This window comes from Plodia interpunctella, chromosome 9, assembly GCF_027563975.2.
Source record: "Plodia interpunctella isolate USDA-ARS_2022_Savannah chromosome 9, ilPloInte3.2, whole genome shotgun sequence".
In the NCBI taxonomy this organism is placed as follows: domain Eukaryota; kingdom Metazoa; phylum Arthropoda; class Insecta; order Lepidoptera; family Pyralidae; genus Plodia; species Plodia interpunctella.
The window spans coordinates 1,876,411-1,890,759 of NC_071302.1; the positions used below are offsets into that span (position 1 = coordinate 1,876,411).

The 14,349-nt window shown below is 37.0% G+C and overlaps 1 protein-coding gene across 4 annotated transcripts in view; it reads left to right on the forward strand.

Annotated features, from left to right (window-relative positions):
- The window catches only part of Tti1 (Telo2 interacting protein 1), a 14,948-nt gene continuing 599 nt past the window's right edge, over positions 1-14,349 (forward strand). Inside the window, exons 1-17 of one of the 4 annotated variants that reach the window (XM_053749862.2) lie at positions 1-435; positions 2,731-2,873; positions 3,091-3,265; positions 3,596-3,788; positions 4,388-4,532; positions 5,167-5,332; positions 6,558-6,754; positions 7,685-7,876; positions 8,613-8,816; positions 9,195-9,365; positions 10,122-10,349; positions 10,959-11,101; positions 11,284-11,379; positions 11,877-12,186; positions 12,433-12,599; positions 13,334-13,464; positions 14,025-14,253. In XM_053749862.2, the coding sequence (XP_053605837.1) occupies positions 236-435; positions 2,731-2,873; positions 3,091-3,265; positions 3,596-3,788; positions 4,388-4,532; positions 5,167-5,332; positions 6,558-6,754; positions 7,685-7,876; positions 8,613-8,816; positions 9,195-9,365; positions 10,122-10,349; positions 10,959-11,101; positions 11,284-11,379; positions 11,877-12,186; positions 12,433-12,599; positions 13,334-13,464; positions 14,025-14,253 (3,090 nt within the window). In that variant the 5' untranslated portion in view covers positions 1-235. The remainder of the gene's footprint in view (positions 436-2,730; positions 2,874-3,090; positions 3,266-3,595; positions 3,789-4,387; positions 4,533-5,166; positions 5,333-6,557; positions 6,755-7,684; positions 7,877-8,612; positions 8,817-9,194; positions 9,366-10,121; positions 10,350-10,958; positions 11,102-11,283; positions 11,380-11,876; positions 12,187-12,432; positions 12,600-13,333; positions 13,465-14,024; positions 14,254-14,349) is intronic. The other 3 variants (XM_053749864.2, XM_053749865.2, XM_053749866.2) reach the window with 3 other exon arrangements.

Sequence of the window (14,349 nt, forward strand, 5' to 3'; positions counted from 1 at the left end):
TCAATTGCAATCTTATACCTACCTAGTCGTTTCACGAGCATTGCATGCATTTGCAATTTTGCATGAATTTTTGCACACAATTACATATTACAATAAGAATTAAATTATTTATTAAATTGCAATGCGAAAAAGTATATTTTAAAGACTAAGTTCTAGTGACTCTTCGTTATATGACGGGTATAAATATACGCACAATAATTATTGTAAAGACAAAGGCACAAACTATATAATAATAATGTTGAAAATGAACGGCGACATAAAAGAGGCATTTTCTATCATAAAACCAGTTTGCGATGTGGTAATGGTGTGTCCATCGCCTGAAACAATAGCAGCCTTCACATCCAGAGTTTCGAATTTGAAGAAGGAGGTAGTTCAAGAACTTCAACAGTACTTGCTGTTTCCGTTCATCACACACATAAAATCTTCTGAAATTGCGTATGTAATTTCTATAATAGTAATGTTTTATTATCCTATCAGTAATGTTTTATTGTTTTATGTTGTAATTTTTGTCTAAGGTAACTTTGATAATTCAGTTCAACATTCAATTGATCCAATTCTCCTAATATTCCCATGGTAATCGAGTTGTAGGAGTTGCATGAATATCAAATTGCCACTTAATCACCAAATCCACTGTTTTTACAACAAAATTATTCAGGATATTTATATTTTATAAGTAGGTAGTACAAGAATATTTCCATAGCTGAAAAATTACTATATGCATAGCTCCAAGTACAGTAACATTTTTAAAATTAAATAAAATAGTACTATGATTAACACAGCAGAAATCTCTATGCAAATAATAATTTTATTCCACTTTCTTGACATCGAGTTGAACAATACACACATACTCATTTCTATAGTTTTATAGCTACCCACATATAAAATTAAATTGTTTAGTAAGTACTTTTTGAGTAAATATTAATGTACCTATCTAATTAACATGAAAACACAGGCATGATGTAGAAATTATGTTTTACCTTTGGGTTATTAAATAAATTTAAGAACTAGGTTCTTGTTGATAGTGTATTTTACACTAGCGGCCGGTCCTGGCTTCACTTGGGTAAAACCATAATAAAAATAATCTAGTAATACTGAAGGTTCTACTGTCTTTGTATCGAATTTTACCAAAATGGGTCCAGTTGTTTTTGAGTTTATTCAATACAAACAAAAATACAAATCTTTTCTCTTTATAATACCTATTATATCTTTTACATTTCTCAGACTTTTTTTTTAAATCTATTTTCTGTCGAGGCTTCAGTTGCTTGGTGCGACTATGCCAACCTCATGGGGAAATTCCATTTTATTTGGTGTTATGTCTGCCTTTGCGTCATCACCCCTCTTCAGAATGTATAAATACATCTGGCCTCCCGAGACAACGGTTGTTCAACGTAATGTTGATCTCACCATTGCCCAAAGAGAGATCATGCAGGAGTTTATTTCTTAAGCTTGAGTACTGGTCACATTCCAAAAAAAACATGAAGCAAATCTTCAGTTTTATTGCACACATTACATGCATCCGAATGGGATTTTTTAATAAGAAAATAAAACTTTTTAACTGGAACATGATCTGATCTCACTCGAAAAACAGATACTAAAATCTCAGACTTGAATTCGAACTCTATGATGATGAATGATACTATTCATGAATAAACCGAAAAATTGATAAAATTAACCAGTAATCAGTCAGAATTATTATTAAATGAATAATCCACTTTGGACTTTAGTCAGACAGATAAAATATTATTGCCCAAAAAATTTGTGTACTTAAAAGAATTGAACTTTGTACTGATCTATATTTTTTACACTGTCCGAAGTGTAATCAAAGTTCAATAAACGGAATTTACAACATTACTTGTTGACTGTATGTAATATTCACGCAACATTTAATTCTTATCAGTTTATTTTGTGATGATGAAATAATTTTATTTGCACTATTAATTTTTTAGCTTATATGTGTTTGTAAGAAAGGCCCACGTGGAAAGAGAGAGGGGAGGCTTTTGCCCAGCAGCGGGACATGTTATAGCTACTGAAAAAAAATGTGCATGCAATGTAACTATACCTACTTATAGTTTTTTGAAATAAATATTGGATTGAATAAAATAAACTACCCTCAGTAAAGCTGTTGGTACTTACTTCCTTCAAGAATCTCTTATTGTGTTTAATTAGTGATTGCATACTATGCTATATATTATGCTATATAAATTGTACCTATATACATATATAGGTATAATTTGTAGATAACATTTGTAATTTTGTACAGACAATTGAATAACAATAAAAACGCAGTTCGATTGGGCGGCGTTTGAACTGAGTAGTTAAATAAATAATAATAAAATAAAATCTTATGGGACAATCACACAAATTCACCATAATTACTTATGTTTTAAGCATCTTATCACACTTATGAACTGATAAATGCTACATTTATATTTGATTAACTTTTCGTCCGCGTACATTTCCCACGGGAACAGTAATTTTCCGGGATGAAAGGTACACTTAGTCCATCTCCACACTTCAAACTACATGTATGCAAAATTGCAAGAAGATAGGTTGAGTAAATATAACGTGAAGAGGTAACAAACAAACAAACTTACTTTCGCATGTATAATATTAGTTATGATGAATACTAATTCCTTCTCTCCAAAAGTATGAAAGTTGTGAGTTACAACCAACCTTGAACCAAAACAATTGTAAACACAAAGGCAATTTGATTTCTTTTTAATTATACAGAAAAAAGTACGAGCTACAATGCCGCTTGATAGACGCTATGAGAGTGGTGCTAGAACGGGTGACGGTGAACAGCCCGGAGATGTGTCTGAAGATAGAGACAGGTCTGCTGCAGCTGGTGTTCGATAACTCCAAGGCTGGCATGAGTAAGATTCAAATTATGCTATGGTTAAAGTAGAATCTTTCTCAACTTCTGTATATCACATTCATCATCGTCATCAGCCTGTAGCAGTCTACTGCCACTGTTGTCGATTTTGGGTTTTTCACATCCAGTTGTAACCTGTAACATATTACATTACTGTATATCTAAGTATCATGTAATGATCATTTCCAAGCAAATGTTTAAAAACGTTTTATTTTCAGTCGCCGACGTGCCAGAAGAGCTGAAGTACAGCGTGATGCGGACACTCACAGTGCTCGTGTTGAACCTCGACAAGCACTTCAGGGAGAGGCTGCTCAAGACTCAAGTACCTCTCCTGGCGCAAGTCATATTTGTTGCTGTTCATATCGCCAAACTGGAGAAAATGAGAGCCCTTAGGTATTTATTATTGCTGTTTAGTGTCTCTCTGTCTCTCACTTAGCATACACCAAACCTAAAATAAAGCTTTGAATTTTCAAGCGTTATTTTCTAACACAGATATACAAATACAATATTGCGTCTCTATCCCATACGGGTTTGACAGAGACAAGAATTGCGAAACTCAATCGAAATGCCAATGGTCTGACCAATAGGAATACCGACGACCGTGGAGACAAAATGGACTCCGGCGGTCAACGGCTGAGGAAGTAACCCGGAAAACGCTCAGATGAGAAAAAGACTATGTATAGTCAAGATTAATAACAAAATATTTTTCAATGTGTCACCCAGGCTATCAGCCATAGACTGCCTCACAGCGCACACGTCGACGCACGCGCAGTTGACCAACAGCAAGTGTCACGTGACAGACGCCAATCTGGAGAAGGCCGTGGTGGAGATGCTGTCCAGCATCCTGCCGGGCGTGCTGGCTGCCTTGCAAGACGTCGCCACGTGCACTGACAATCCGGGACATGCCCTTGTTGCGGTAATGTAGACACTAGATCATTTAAATTGTAGACACTAGATGGCGTTACTTGTAAAAGGTTTGTCTGTTGCTTTTAAGCGACTTGAATATTACCAATGAAAGAATGACGGAACTACGTATGTACGCAATCTATTACTACTAATATTACAAAAAGGATTTTTTGTATTTTTCTTTGCTATAAATGAAGTCTGTTTTTTATACTACTGAGCAAGTAAAAAGTCATGCCGCAAACAATTTATTTATAATTTTTAATATATATATAAGACCTATATTTGTTAATTGACGTCCTTGGAGAAAAGGCTGCGGTGAAGTTTGTTGCGCCGCTTCTTCTTCACTTGCGCTTTGGAAGCTGGCAGTAGACTTAGTTTAAGTAATTTTTTTGATGTCAATAAGTGATGTATATCATCCTAAATTGATAAAGAATTTTGAATTTGAATTTGAAACGTGATGGGAAGTAGTCACCGCAGAGTTAAGACTGTAACTTTAGGTGTTATAGACTAGGGCGGATGAAGTAGCGGGCGGCCGCTAGTGACTGATATTTTTCTCAGCTTAACTAGCGTCCGTAGTCGGTTTAGCTTCATTAAAAAAGTTATTTGCAGGCGTCAATAGAGGCGACCCATCGCATCCTTTGCATGGTGATGCACGACAAACATATAATAAAGAAAACTGACGTCACAGCCGAAGACATTGCCAAGATGGTGCATGAGAAATTCAATATGGCCGATACAGAAGTAAGCAGTAAGGGTAATTAGTAATTTTGGAGAATTTTTATAGGTGTATGTGGGTAGTTTTAAGTTTTAAGATACAGTATCGATTCCTTACGTGGTTGATTATTTGTTGCCGTCATTTGTCAAATCAAATGTTTTAGACATTTTAGACAACAAATGAAACAAAAAAGTCAACGAAGTTAATTTTTTTTTTTTTCGATAAGCTGGTTCTATCGTGAATATCTATTAACGAAAATGTATTGCCATCAGTTAAATATGTTAAATGTACAGTTCCTTTTTGACACGATAGAGGCTCTGCTCTATGGCCTAATTTAATAATAATAAAATACGTTTGTATTTTTTCAATTATTCATTAAATTAAATAAATATAAAACTTACAAATATGAAAACTTTTTTTTATACTTCTCACTGCAAACAATTCTTCCAGCGAAAGAAAAACGTAAAAAAGTGACATTGGCTTGTACATTATATCTTGTCCTTATCTTTAAGAACTCACGTTGTTCTCTGTTGTTTTCTATAAATTTTGACATTGGCGTGCGTTGACGTTCATACAATGTCTGCGTTGGTATACGTTGTTTGTAGACGTATGTCAAAATGACGGAGCGCGACTGAGCAATAGTGCATGGCCCTTAAGAGCTAAATAATTTCAGAAGACCCGAAAGACGTGCCGAAACGTTCGCCGGAATGGTACGCGATGGCGGGGGACAAATTGACCCTTATTACGAAGAGCTTAGCGCCTCTGAGGACGCACGAGCACTGGAAAGTGAGGAAGGAACTGGCAGTGTTCTGTCAGAGAATTCTGCAGGAGTGTCACACGTATGTTGAATTATATAATAAACTTAAAGCTGAAATATGTTTTGTCGCTATTGCTTGCGCCCGATTTATCACTTGAATTTTATAATTATTAGCTGCGCCCGGGGCTTCGCACCCCTGGGAATTTCATGATAAATACCCTATGTGTTATTCCAGGTTATATTCTACCCATGTACCATATAATCTGTTTCGCATGTATAATATTATTAGGATTATGTATTTGCATATGCAATATAAGAACTAACACTTTTTTTGACGGGTGATTAAAGTTAAGATAAAGTTGGGTGCGCACACCTGCAAAGGGACACTACATCGTGGTGGGGACCATTATTCGCCTATAAAAAGGGCCTTAGCTTTAAGTCGCGCGCATTTCATTCGAATGCGTCTCGGTGGACGGACGTTGCCTATGACATTAGTCACCACTTGTGACTAATGTCACTCTGCCCAAACTCCTATTTATGATGACAAAAGATTGTCACGGACGTGCGTATTGCGACTTTACTTATTTCTCACCAATGAGACGCAGCTAACCAATCACAGCGCGCCACTGTGACGCAACGACAACCAAACCGCAATGTGATTGGTTCGCTGTCATGCAAACCCGCGTGAAATGCTGGCGCTCTGCTCTCTAGTTCCATCATGTATCGTTAAACAGTTAATTGATTAATCCTAGCCTTATTTCTTATTCCAAATATAGAAACTTCTATATCCATTGTGGGTAAGAATGAGGGCGATGCCATCTCAACATATTCATAAGTTGAAGCATACTTTATAAAGTATGTTTGGTCTCATTCTGACTATTGTCAAATATTGTAAAACAATTATGATCGTGACAAAACATGTTGCAACTTAAAGTTTGCTTTAACTTTATCCATACCAATATAATAAATACAAAATATTGATATTTTTGTTTGTATTGAATAAACTCAAAAACTACACGACGGATTTTGATGAAATTTGGCACAAAGATAGACGAAACGTTCAAGAGTAACACAGGCTACATTTTATGCTTTTACCTGAGCGAAGCCGAGACGGGTAGTAAATCTTAACTAATATTATAAATGCGAAATTAAGTTGGTATATTACCTCTTCACACTCAATTTTGAAGTATAGTATTATATAGGGTACTTTTTATCCCGGAAAAATAACCGTTCCCGTGGGAAATTTACGCGGGCGTAGCCACGGGCAACAGCTAGTACTGACTACATAAATAAATAAAACTTTTTAGGAGCATGCAGTCCTCGGTGCCTATAGTGCTCGACATCCTGATCTCCCTGTCAAAAGACGAGTATCCAGCAGTCTCGCAGTATTGTACCGCCGCCGTTAACAGGTACTTCGGCACAAACAGACACACAACCACGGACGGCTTGTGCGATAACCTGATGGATGCGCTGAATTGTTTTCCAAAGGTTATGAATAATATTGGTGAGTTTTTATTTGTTTTTTTTACTTCGATGATTTGTTAATGTGCGACGTGTGGATCTTTAAAATGTGACCACTCGATGTCTTTACATGCATGTCTCGTGTCGTACGTCGTATAACCTTGGCAGCTTAGATGCAACAATTGCATCTCAAAAGAGAGTGTCAGGCATGCGGACGATTGGTGATGTTTATTTGTTTCATTAAACTTTATTGCACAGCAATACAAAAAAGTAAAATAGCCGGACTTAATGCTAAAAGCATTATCTAACTTTTTGAATGGATTTTATACATGTCACACGCATGCTTTTTAATATATTTTTGAAGATAATTATTAGATGAAAAAATTCTGGGATCGAGTGGGAATTGAACCCGCGCCCCTGTCTATCCGGGACAGTGCTCTTGACAGGCATTATCTAACGGTCAAACTTTGGATCAAGCAGAGATTGTAGTATTATTAAACGACAGGTATTGTTAAACGCGCACATCTAGTTAAAAAGGTAGACTGTATTATGTTAGTACATGACGACCGGCCGGCCTTTTTAAATGAGTTTCTTTCGACATTTCTCAGATATAGTCGTTTAGAAAAGTTAGTAGTTTGTAGTTTTTCTAGAGATACTATACATATATAAATTGAAGTTTGACGTGAAAAAGTGCCTGTTGAGGTCAAATTCATGTGGCGCTACGTAGTCGTAAAAGTCATGTCAAATGCCTCTAGGCGACTTGTATAAAATCTGCCACCAGTGTTAGTAATAACATGCTCGATATTAATAAATAAATGTTGCAAGAAATGATAAATATGACAAGATAAACGCGTTATATTTATCAATTTATATATACACGTTATATGTAGTGTAATCTATATTTGTGTGTGTGTGTGAAATCTATATTTTTCTTCTCGAACTTAGATCATTTAATACACTATCAATTCCCTAGATTCTGCGCGAAAACTCTCAGCTCTGAACCTCGTTCATGGCTACATTCAAGTGATGTCGGACGGTTCTCGTCCTCAACAACTGACGACAGCGTTGAGTGTTCACACCAACATGGAGTGTTTGTGCAGCGCGCTGGCAGAGGTCGCTAGTGTACACACAGATCTGACCATGCTGACCCAGCATTGTATTAGAGGTATGTATTTTTACAGGTTTTTATTTAACTTGCAATGCAATGTAACTGTCAGTATGTCCCTATGTATATTCGGGTGGAATCTTGCAACTCAATTTTGAAGCATCCAATTTCAACCTTTGGATTCAAGCCTTCAAAGTTTGGATGATAATGCACCATTTTGATAAGCATGACCTTGATGGTTCATCCAGGAACGCCTCCAGACGTGAAAACTTCTCCACGATTTATTGCACGAGCATGATTTTTTTGTCACACATTGAATGCATTGAGATTCTCTTTGACAACAATAAATTCTTGTGTTATAAATATTGGCTTTGTAGATCTGAATGCCCTTATTAATTAAAGTTCCTTTATATTAAATCATTTTATTTCTCTTCTATTTCTATCTGCTACATTTTAACGTATTACAAATTCAAAACATTTTTCACAACAACAATGTCACTCTATGAGATAACCATAAACAATATATTATAATAGAATATAACCTTTAAATGTGGTGGCTGTCCACTAACTTACTTATACTCAACAATAAATTTCATTATTGTGAAATTTTTTACCTATATACACGTTTACTTGATGACTATGCATTATTGTCATTGATGACTTATAACCTGCACCTAAGATCAGTTCCCGACGAGAGAACTACTCAACAGCTCTAAATGAAACATCTGTGATGACAATAAAACGTTTTGTCAAAAATTTCATTTTTCAAAAAAAAAAAAACTTATACTTCCCGCAGACGTCACGTCCCCTCCCCCCGCCGCCTCCCCCTGGTGTCGCCTGCGCCTCTGCGACTCCCCGCAGTGCGAGCGGACGTTACGAGATATATGCGCTCTATTATCTGCGGCAGAATGTGCGGAACTATTGTTGGATCGGTTGCTGGAATTGTTTCAAGGTCAAAGAAGCTGCGAACATGCCTGTTTGATCAACTGGATGGTGGCTGGTGAGTTGAACGATATTATACTCTCTATCGTTTTATAATAAGTAATTTCTGAACAAATGCCAAATTAACACATAGGGTACTTTATATCCCGAAATTTGTATCTCACACAAACTAATTTTATCAAAGTCAAGACTTTGCGGCAAATATGTAATATTATTTATAGAATATTAGCTGCCCCCGGGGCTTCGCTTCCGTGGGAATTTCCGGATTAAAAGTAATCCAGGTTATATTCTAAACAATCCGTTCAGTAGATTTTGTGTGAAGTAGTAACAAACATATACACATGATTTTGCGTTAAAGTGTAACGAACACACACACATATATGTACATCCTCACAAACTTTCTCATTTAATATTAGTAGGATTATTTAACTTTTAGGTCCGAACTCATCGCCAAGCCTATCGCGACGCGTCCTAGACACCTACATAACCTCAGATATATGGTACCTGCCGCTAGAGGTCGCTAATTCAGACGCGCCGCTGACGTCACAGGATACATATGACGTCACTGTGTACAACCCGCGCGCGTGGCACAAGGACAGTGTGCCTGGTATGTTGATATTCAGATATATTTTTGAACCACGGCTTCGCCTGCATAAATTGCCCACGAGAACACTACTTTTGCCTACGATGTAACCTATACCAGATTTTAAGTTAGACCTTCCGCTATACAACTGTAAAAACCGCATCAAATTCCATCCAGTAGTCCAGACATAGCTCACAGTTTTATTATATGTATAGATTATCATTGTTAGTAACTTTTCACTCTTTGTTAAAAATAGAACATAATATAGGATTCCAATTGGGGCTAACGCCAGCGATTTGCACTGTAAAATATTTTTTAATATCATGGGAACATTGTTCACTCTCTTCGTTTGACGACCTCGGTGGCGCAGTGGTAAAGTTCTTGCCACTGAACCGAGGGGTCCCGGGTTCGATCCCCGGTCGGGTCATGATGGAAAATGATCTTTTTCTGATTGGCCCGGGTCTTGGATGTTTATTTATATATGTATCTATTTATAAAATATAGTATCGTTGAGTTAGTATCCCATAACACAAGTCTCGAACTTACTTTGGGGCTAGGTCAATCTGTGTGATTTGTCCTAATATATTCTTCTCTTTTGCGACTGTGAATCCGATACAATTGCCTATATACTGTATAAATAACAAAAAAATATTTCATTTTTTGTATTTTTTATCAGCACATTACAAACGTCAATATTTTGTTTGAAAACGGAACTTTAACAACACCATCGCCCCTAGCGGTGAATTCTCTGGTCCCTATGGCTGTTAATTTCCTCCGCAGACCTATACGAAGGCGCAACAGAGATCCGTTACACGGACATCAGTTACCAAACGCCGCGTCAGCCGCCACTCCGCCACCCGAACAGTTGCGCCACTCTCAAGGAAGCCCAACACAACATGGCCTTGAGTTGTCTGCTCACAGAGGGCGTTGGCATCGCCGCCATCAGACTGGGAGATATGTACCAGCCTTATTTATTGAAGACGCTGTGTCTTTTGTTGGAAAGAGTAGGTAAGTATTTGTAATTATATCCTGTGCTATATTTTGCCCGCAACTCCAACCGCGGTTAAGAATAGCCTACGTAAATTTTCAGCTCTGCAACTATATCTCCACACCGAAAATCACTTCAATCCAATTTGACGTGAATGAAAGACAAACACAAAGACACATTCACATTTATATTAGTATATATGGATTGTCATTTAGTTATCTGGTTATTTAATTATAAATAAGCAATAAAATAACTTTATAGTGTTTAGAAATGCATTGGTTTCACGCATACTTTTTGCCGAGAGCGAATGTGGTTCCGCCCTAAAATAGGACCACACCCTAATAGGGTTGACGTCAAGCAGGGAGTGTAAAAAATCGGTGACCTGCCTTCTTATCTCTATTATCTTTTGCAACTACCTACCGCCATCGTGGTAGTGGACAGTAGTCGCATATACACAAGTAAACTAAATAGTCGCAATAGCGCAGTTGTCCACGGCGTTTTCCTTCACCGGAATCAAGTGGTGGCCTATGAAAACAGCTGTACACGTGATTGGTATACAAACTCGTCTATATGTATGTATGTGTATGAATAGGATTCGAACCTGTGAATCACATGTGATGTTGTTCCAGGCAGTAAATACGAGATGCTCCATCTGGCGGGACTGAAAGCTATCAATGACGTGGCGAAGGCGTGTGGACATTCAAATGTAGGAGAACTTATACGATGTAACGCTGATTACTTCACTAGCCAAGTCACGCTTAGACTCAAAAAGGTAACTAACGGTCTAGATATTATTATGAAATGAGTATGTTACAAAAAAAATATATATTTTCTTAACTCCAATCTTTTATGTTAATCAAAATTCTCTCGTTGGAAGCAGATCTTTGTAAAAAATCGACCAAGCTACACCGCTGACTGCTAGAACATAATTTAAATTTTTTATTATACTTTTAGGCTTGGAACAGCGAGTCAGCGTTACAGATTTTATCCGTCGTCATGGAATACAGTGACTCCAGTATATTAGACTGTCTGTACGGGATTGTTGAAGATGTGAGTTGATTTAAACCATACATGCCCTAATTTCCAAATTATTTATTTCGACTAAAAATTCACTTATTAAGGCCGGTGCACACATTCTTCGTACCGCGTATTGTTTTTTTTATTTGGAATAGAGATGTTGACTGATTTGTTTTACTATTTCGATTGGTACGTATTGATTCAATAAATATGACGGTAGAATTCATTTTTTTAACTAATCGAAAAATTTTAAATAAATGTTCAAAATCCAAATATTCGGTCATGTATAAGTATGGAGATCATGATGTTAAATTTTCATTTCAATTAAATTATATTTCATCAGTAAATCTAGTCTATTTATAAAGAGTTGAAAACTTGAGAGAGTTGAGTTTAACAGGCTACATTTTTTTTTTGCTATTGCAATACAAAATAGACATTAAAGATTAAGCATATAGCAATTTTTTTAAATTGCAGTTTTTAGTATTAGTCTTTTAGATGAATGCGTTTCAGCAATCATTCAAACATTTCAGGTTTTAGTCCAAAGCTGTGATAAATACTACGAGAAGAATCTACAATCATACTTGCAAGTGTTCGTAACATTCATAGAATGCATACGGCGGTGGTTCCCTCTAGCGGAAAACACAGAAAACAAATCCACAAATATAGATATAGACGTTTTTAGAGATGTCACAGAACATATAAAGAATAAAGAAGAGTCAGAAAAGTTGATGAGTAATGAAGAGTTTGAAAGAAATACCGGGAAGAGTGTAGAAGAGATGTATAGAGAGGATATCAAGAAGAAAGAAGATGATTTTTTAGATTACGACGACACAGTCACGAGTGAGTTTTTTTAATTCTAAATATGTGTTCGACTTAAAGGTATATGTGATTATTTTTACTTTTTGTATTTCTCGCTTGTTTCTCACTTGACCTTGTCGGTATTTTAAGATGCCATTTTTTTATCACGTTAAATATACATGGCAAACAATAATATCAAATAGACACTGCTTTTGAGCTTAAACAACCTAGTCATTATTATCGTGTGAATTACCTAATTTCTTCATAGATTTCTCATCATATATTCAGGTGAGAAACCGCCCCTACCACAGCATATAAAAGTGACAGTGACGATAATAAAGCGCTGCCTCCACTTCGTGACGCCGTGGAGGCGAGACGAGGCGATACTGGCGATGCAAGTGCTGACCGCAGCGTTGCCGCTGCTGCGAGATTATGAAGACGAATTGTTGCCCCTTGTGAGCCATTTTCTTAATAGTTTCATTTCTCGTGGTGTTAAAATATGCCTGTAAAGGTCTAATTTCTGAATATGTAGCACACAGGACAACTTCTTGGGCAATATTAATGGTGTTTCTATTGCCTTCTTCAGTTATCTGATAAATATCATGTTTGCATGTTTTATCAAAAAAATCGCGCGTCTCTCGACTTATTCAATATCGTCAAAGCAATATGCGATTGTTGACGAAATTCTTGATGGGCAATAAAGCTGTTGCGTTATTGCGGTTGTTCATGTTAGGCGCCCTTTACTATAAAAAATATCAACTACACGAAACTATTATCGTGCTACTAATTTCTTAATGAAAACAAAAAGATCTTCGTCTAATCAGCTTATAAGTGAACAGTAACTTGATTGACCCATGGGAATTTCGGGATAACTACCCTATGTGTAATTCCAGGTACTCAATTTCAACAAACATACACACATACCTCACAATCTTTAGCGATTATAATATTAGTAGGATATAATGTTTAATTTCCTGGCGATCGAAGTGAAAAGTTAGAGCATTTGCCTCGATCGTAAATCGACATTCATCCCTCTGCGTAACTATTTATTCTTTCATAAGCTTAAATCTGTCTTTACAATTCACACCAATGCGATAGATAAGCAACCCATTTCAATTATTATTTTAACTTGTAATATAAAGCCGTTGTTATGAATGCACTGATCTGCAAATAGCCCCTGTCTCTGCAGGTGCACCAATCGTGGTCGGGGCTGGTGTGTGTGGTCGGCGCTCAGCAGCCGGCCGCGCTGCGCGGTGCGCTGAGTCTGCTAACTGTGATGGCCGCGCTGGCCAAAGACTTCATACTCAACAGAGCTGTCAAGTCAGTCTATTTATATATTCTTCATTCTATTGATCCACTCACATCTTTGAGAAATCAGTCTCGTGCTAAATATTTTAAAATGCTTTTAAAATGGTACAGGGGCGTAATGCAAACTTTTAGATTTTACTACCTGTAGCCCGCGTCTCCGCGTATGTCAAACTACGTAGATAAAGTGTGAAGAGGTAACAAATAACATACTTTCTCATTTATACATTTAGAATTATAGCGAAAGAGTGACTACTTGGGTCCCTACCTTGGGTCCCGACTGATGGCAGAAGATGGAAAAGCAAGCAGAGGATATAATGGTATTTTTTCATTACGCTATGTCGCTTGCCGTTACTGTTAGGTCCGTCTTTATAAAAAATATTTGATACTAGCTGCGCCCCGGGGTTTCGCTCCCGTGGGAATTTCGAGATAAAAAATATGTCCTATATCTTATTCCAGGTTATTTTCTACCCATGTACCAAATTTCATAACAATCGGTTCAGTAAATAATGCGTGAAGAGGTAACAAACAAGGGAACTTCGTTCGTATTTATAATGTTAATTGGGATTTTTCAGAGAGGTACTCCCGCACATATACAAGTACCTCCACACGTCATCATCAGACAGCTATCTTAAGGACGCAGGGTCCTCCTACCGCACCAGCCAAGCGTATTCCCTGCAAGTGGCCGCACTCACGGCCTTACCGGATTTGGCTGTGAATCTCAAAATAGAGGACGATAGGTTGGAGGACACTATGAATTGTGTTGATGCGTATTTGTGTAATAAACAGCCGAAGCCTTTGCAGGTGAGTTTGAAGGTTTTAATGTGACAGTGTTCGGTTATTGGTATGCAACGTTTTGAATGTTATGTTCGTTGTATTCGTAATTTAAGACTTGCTGAA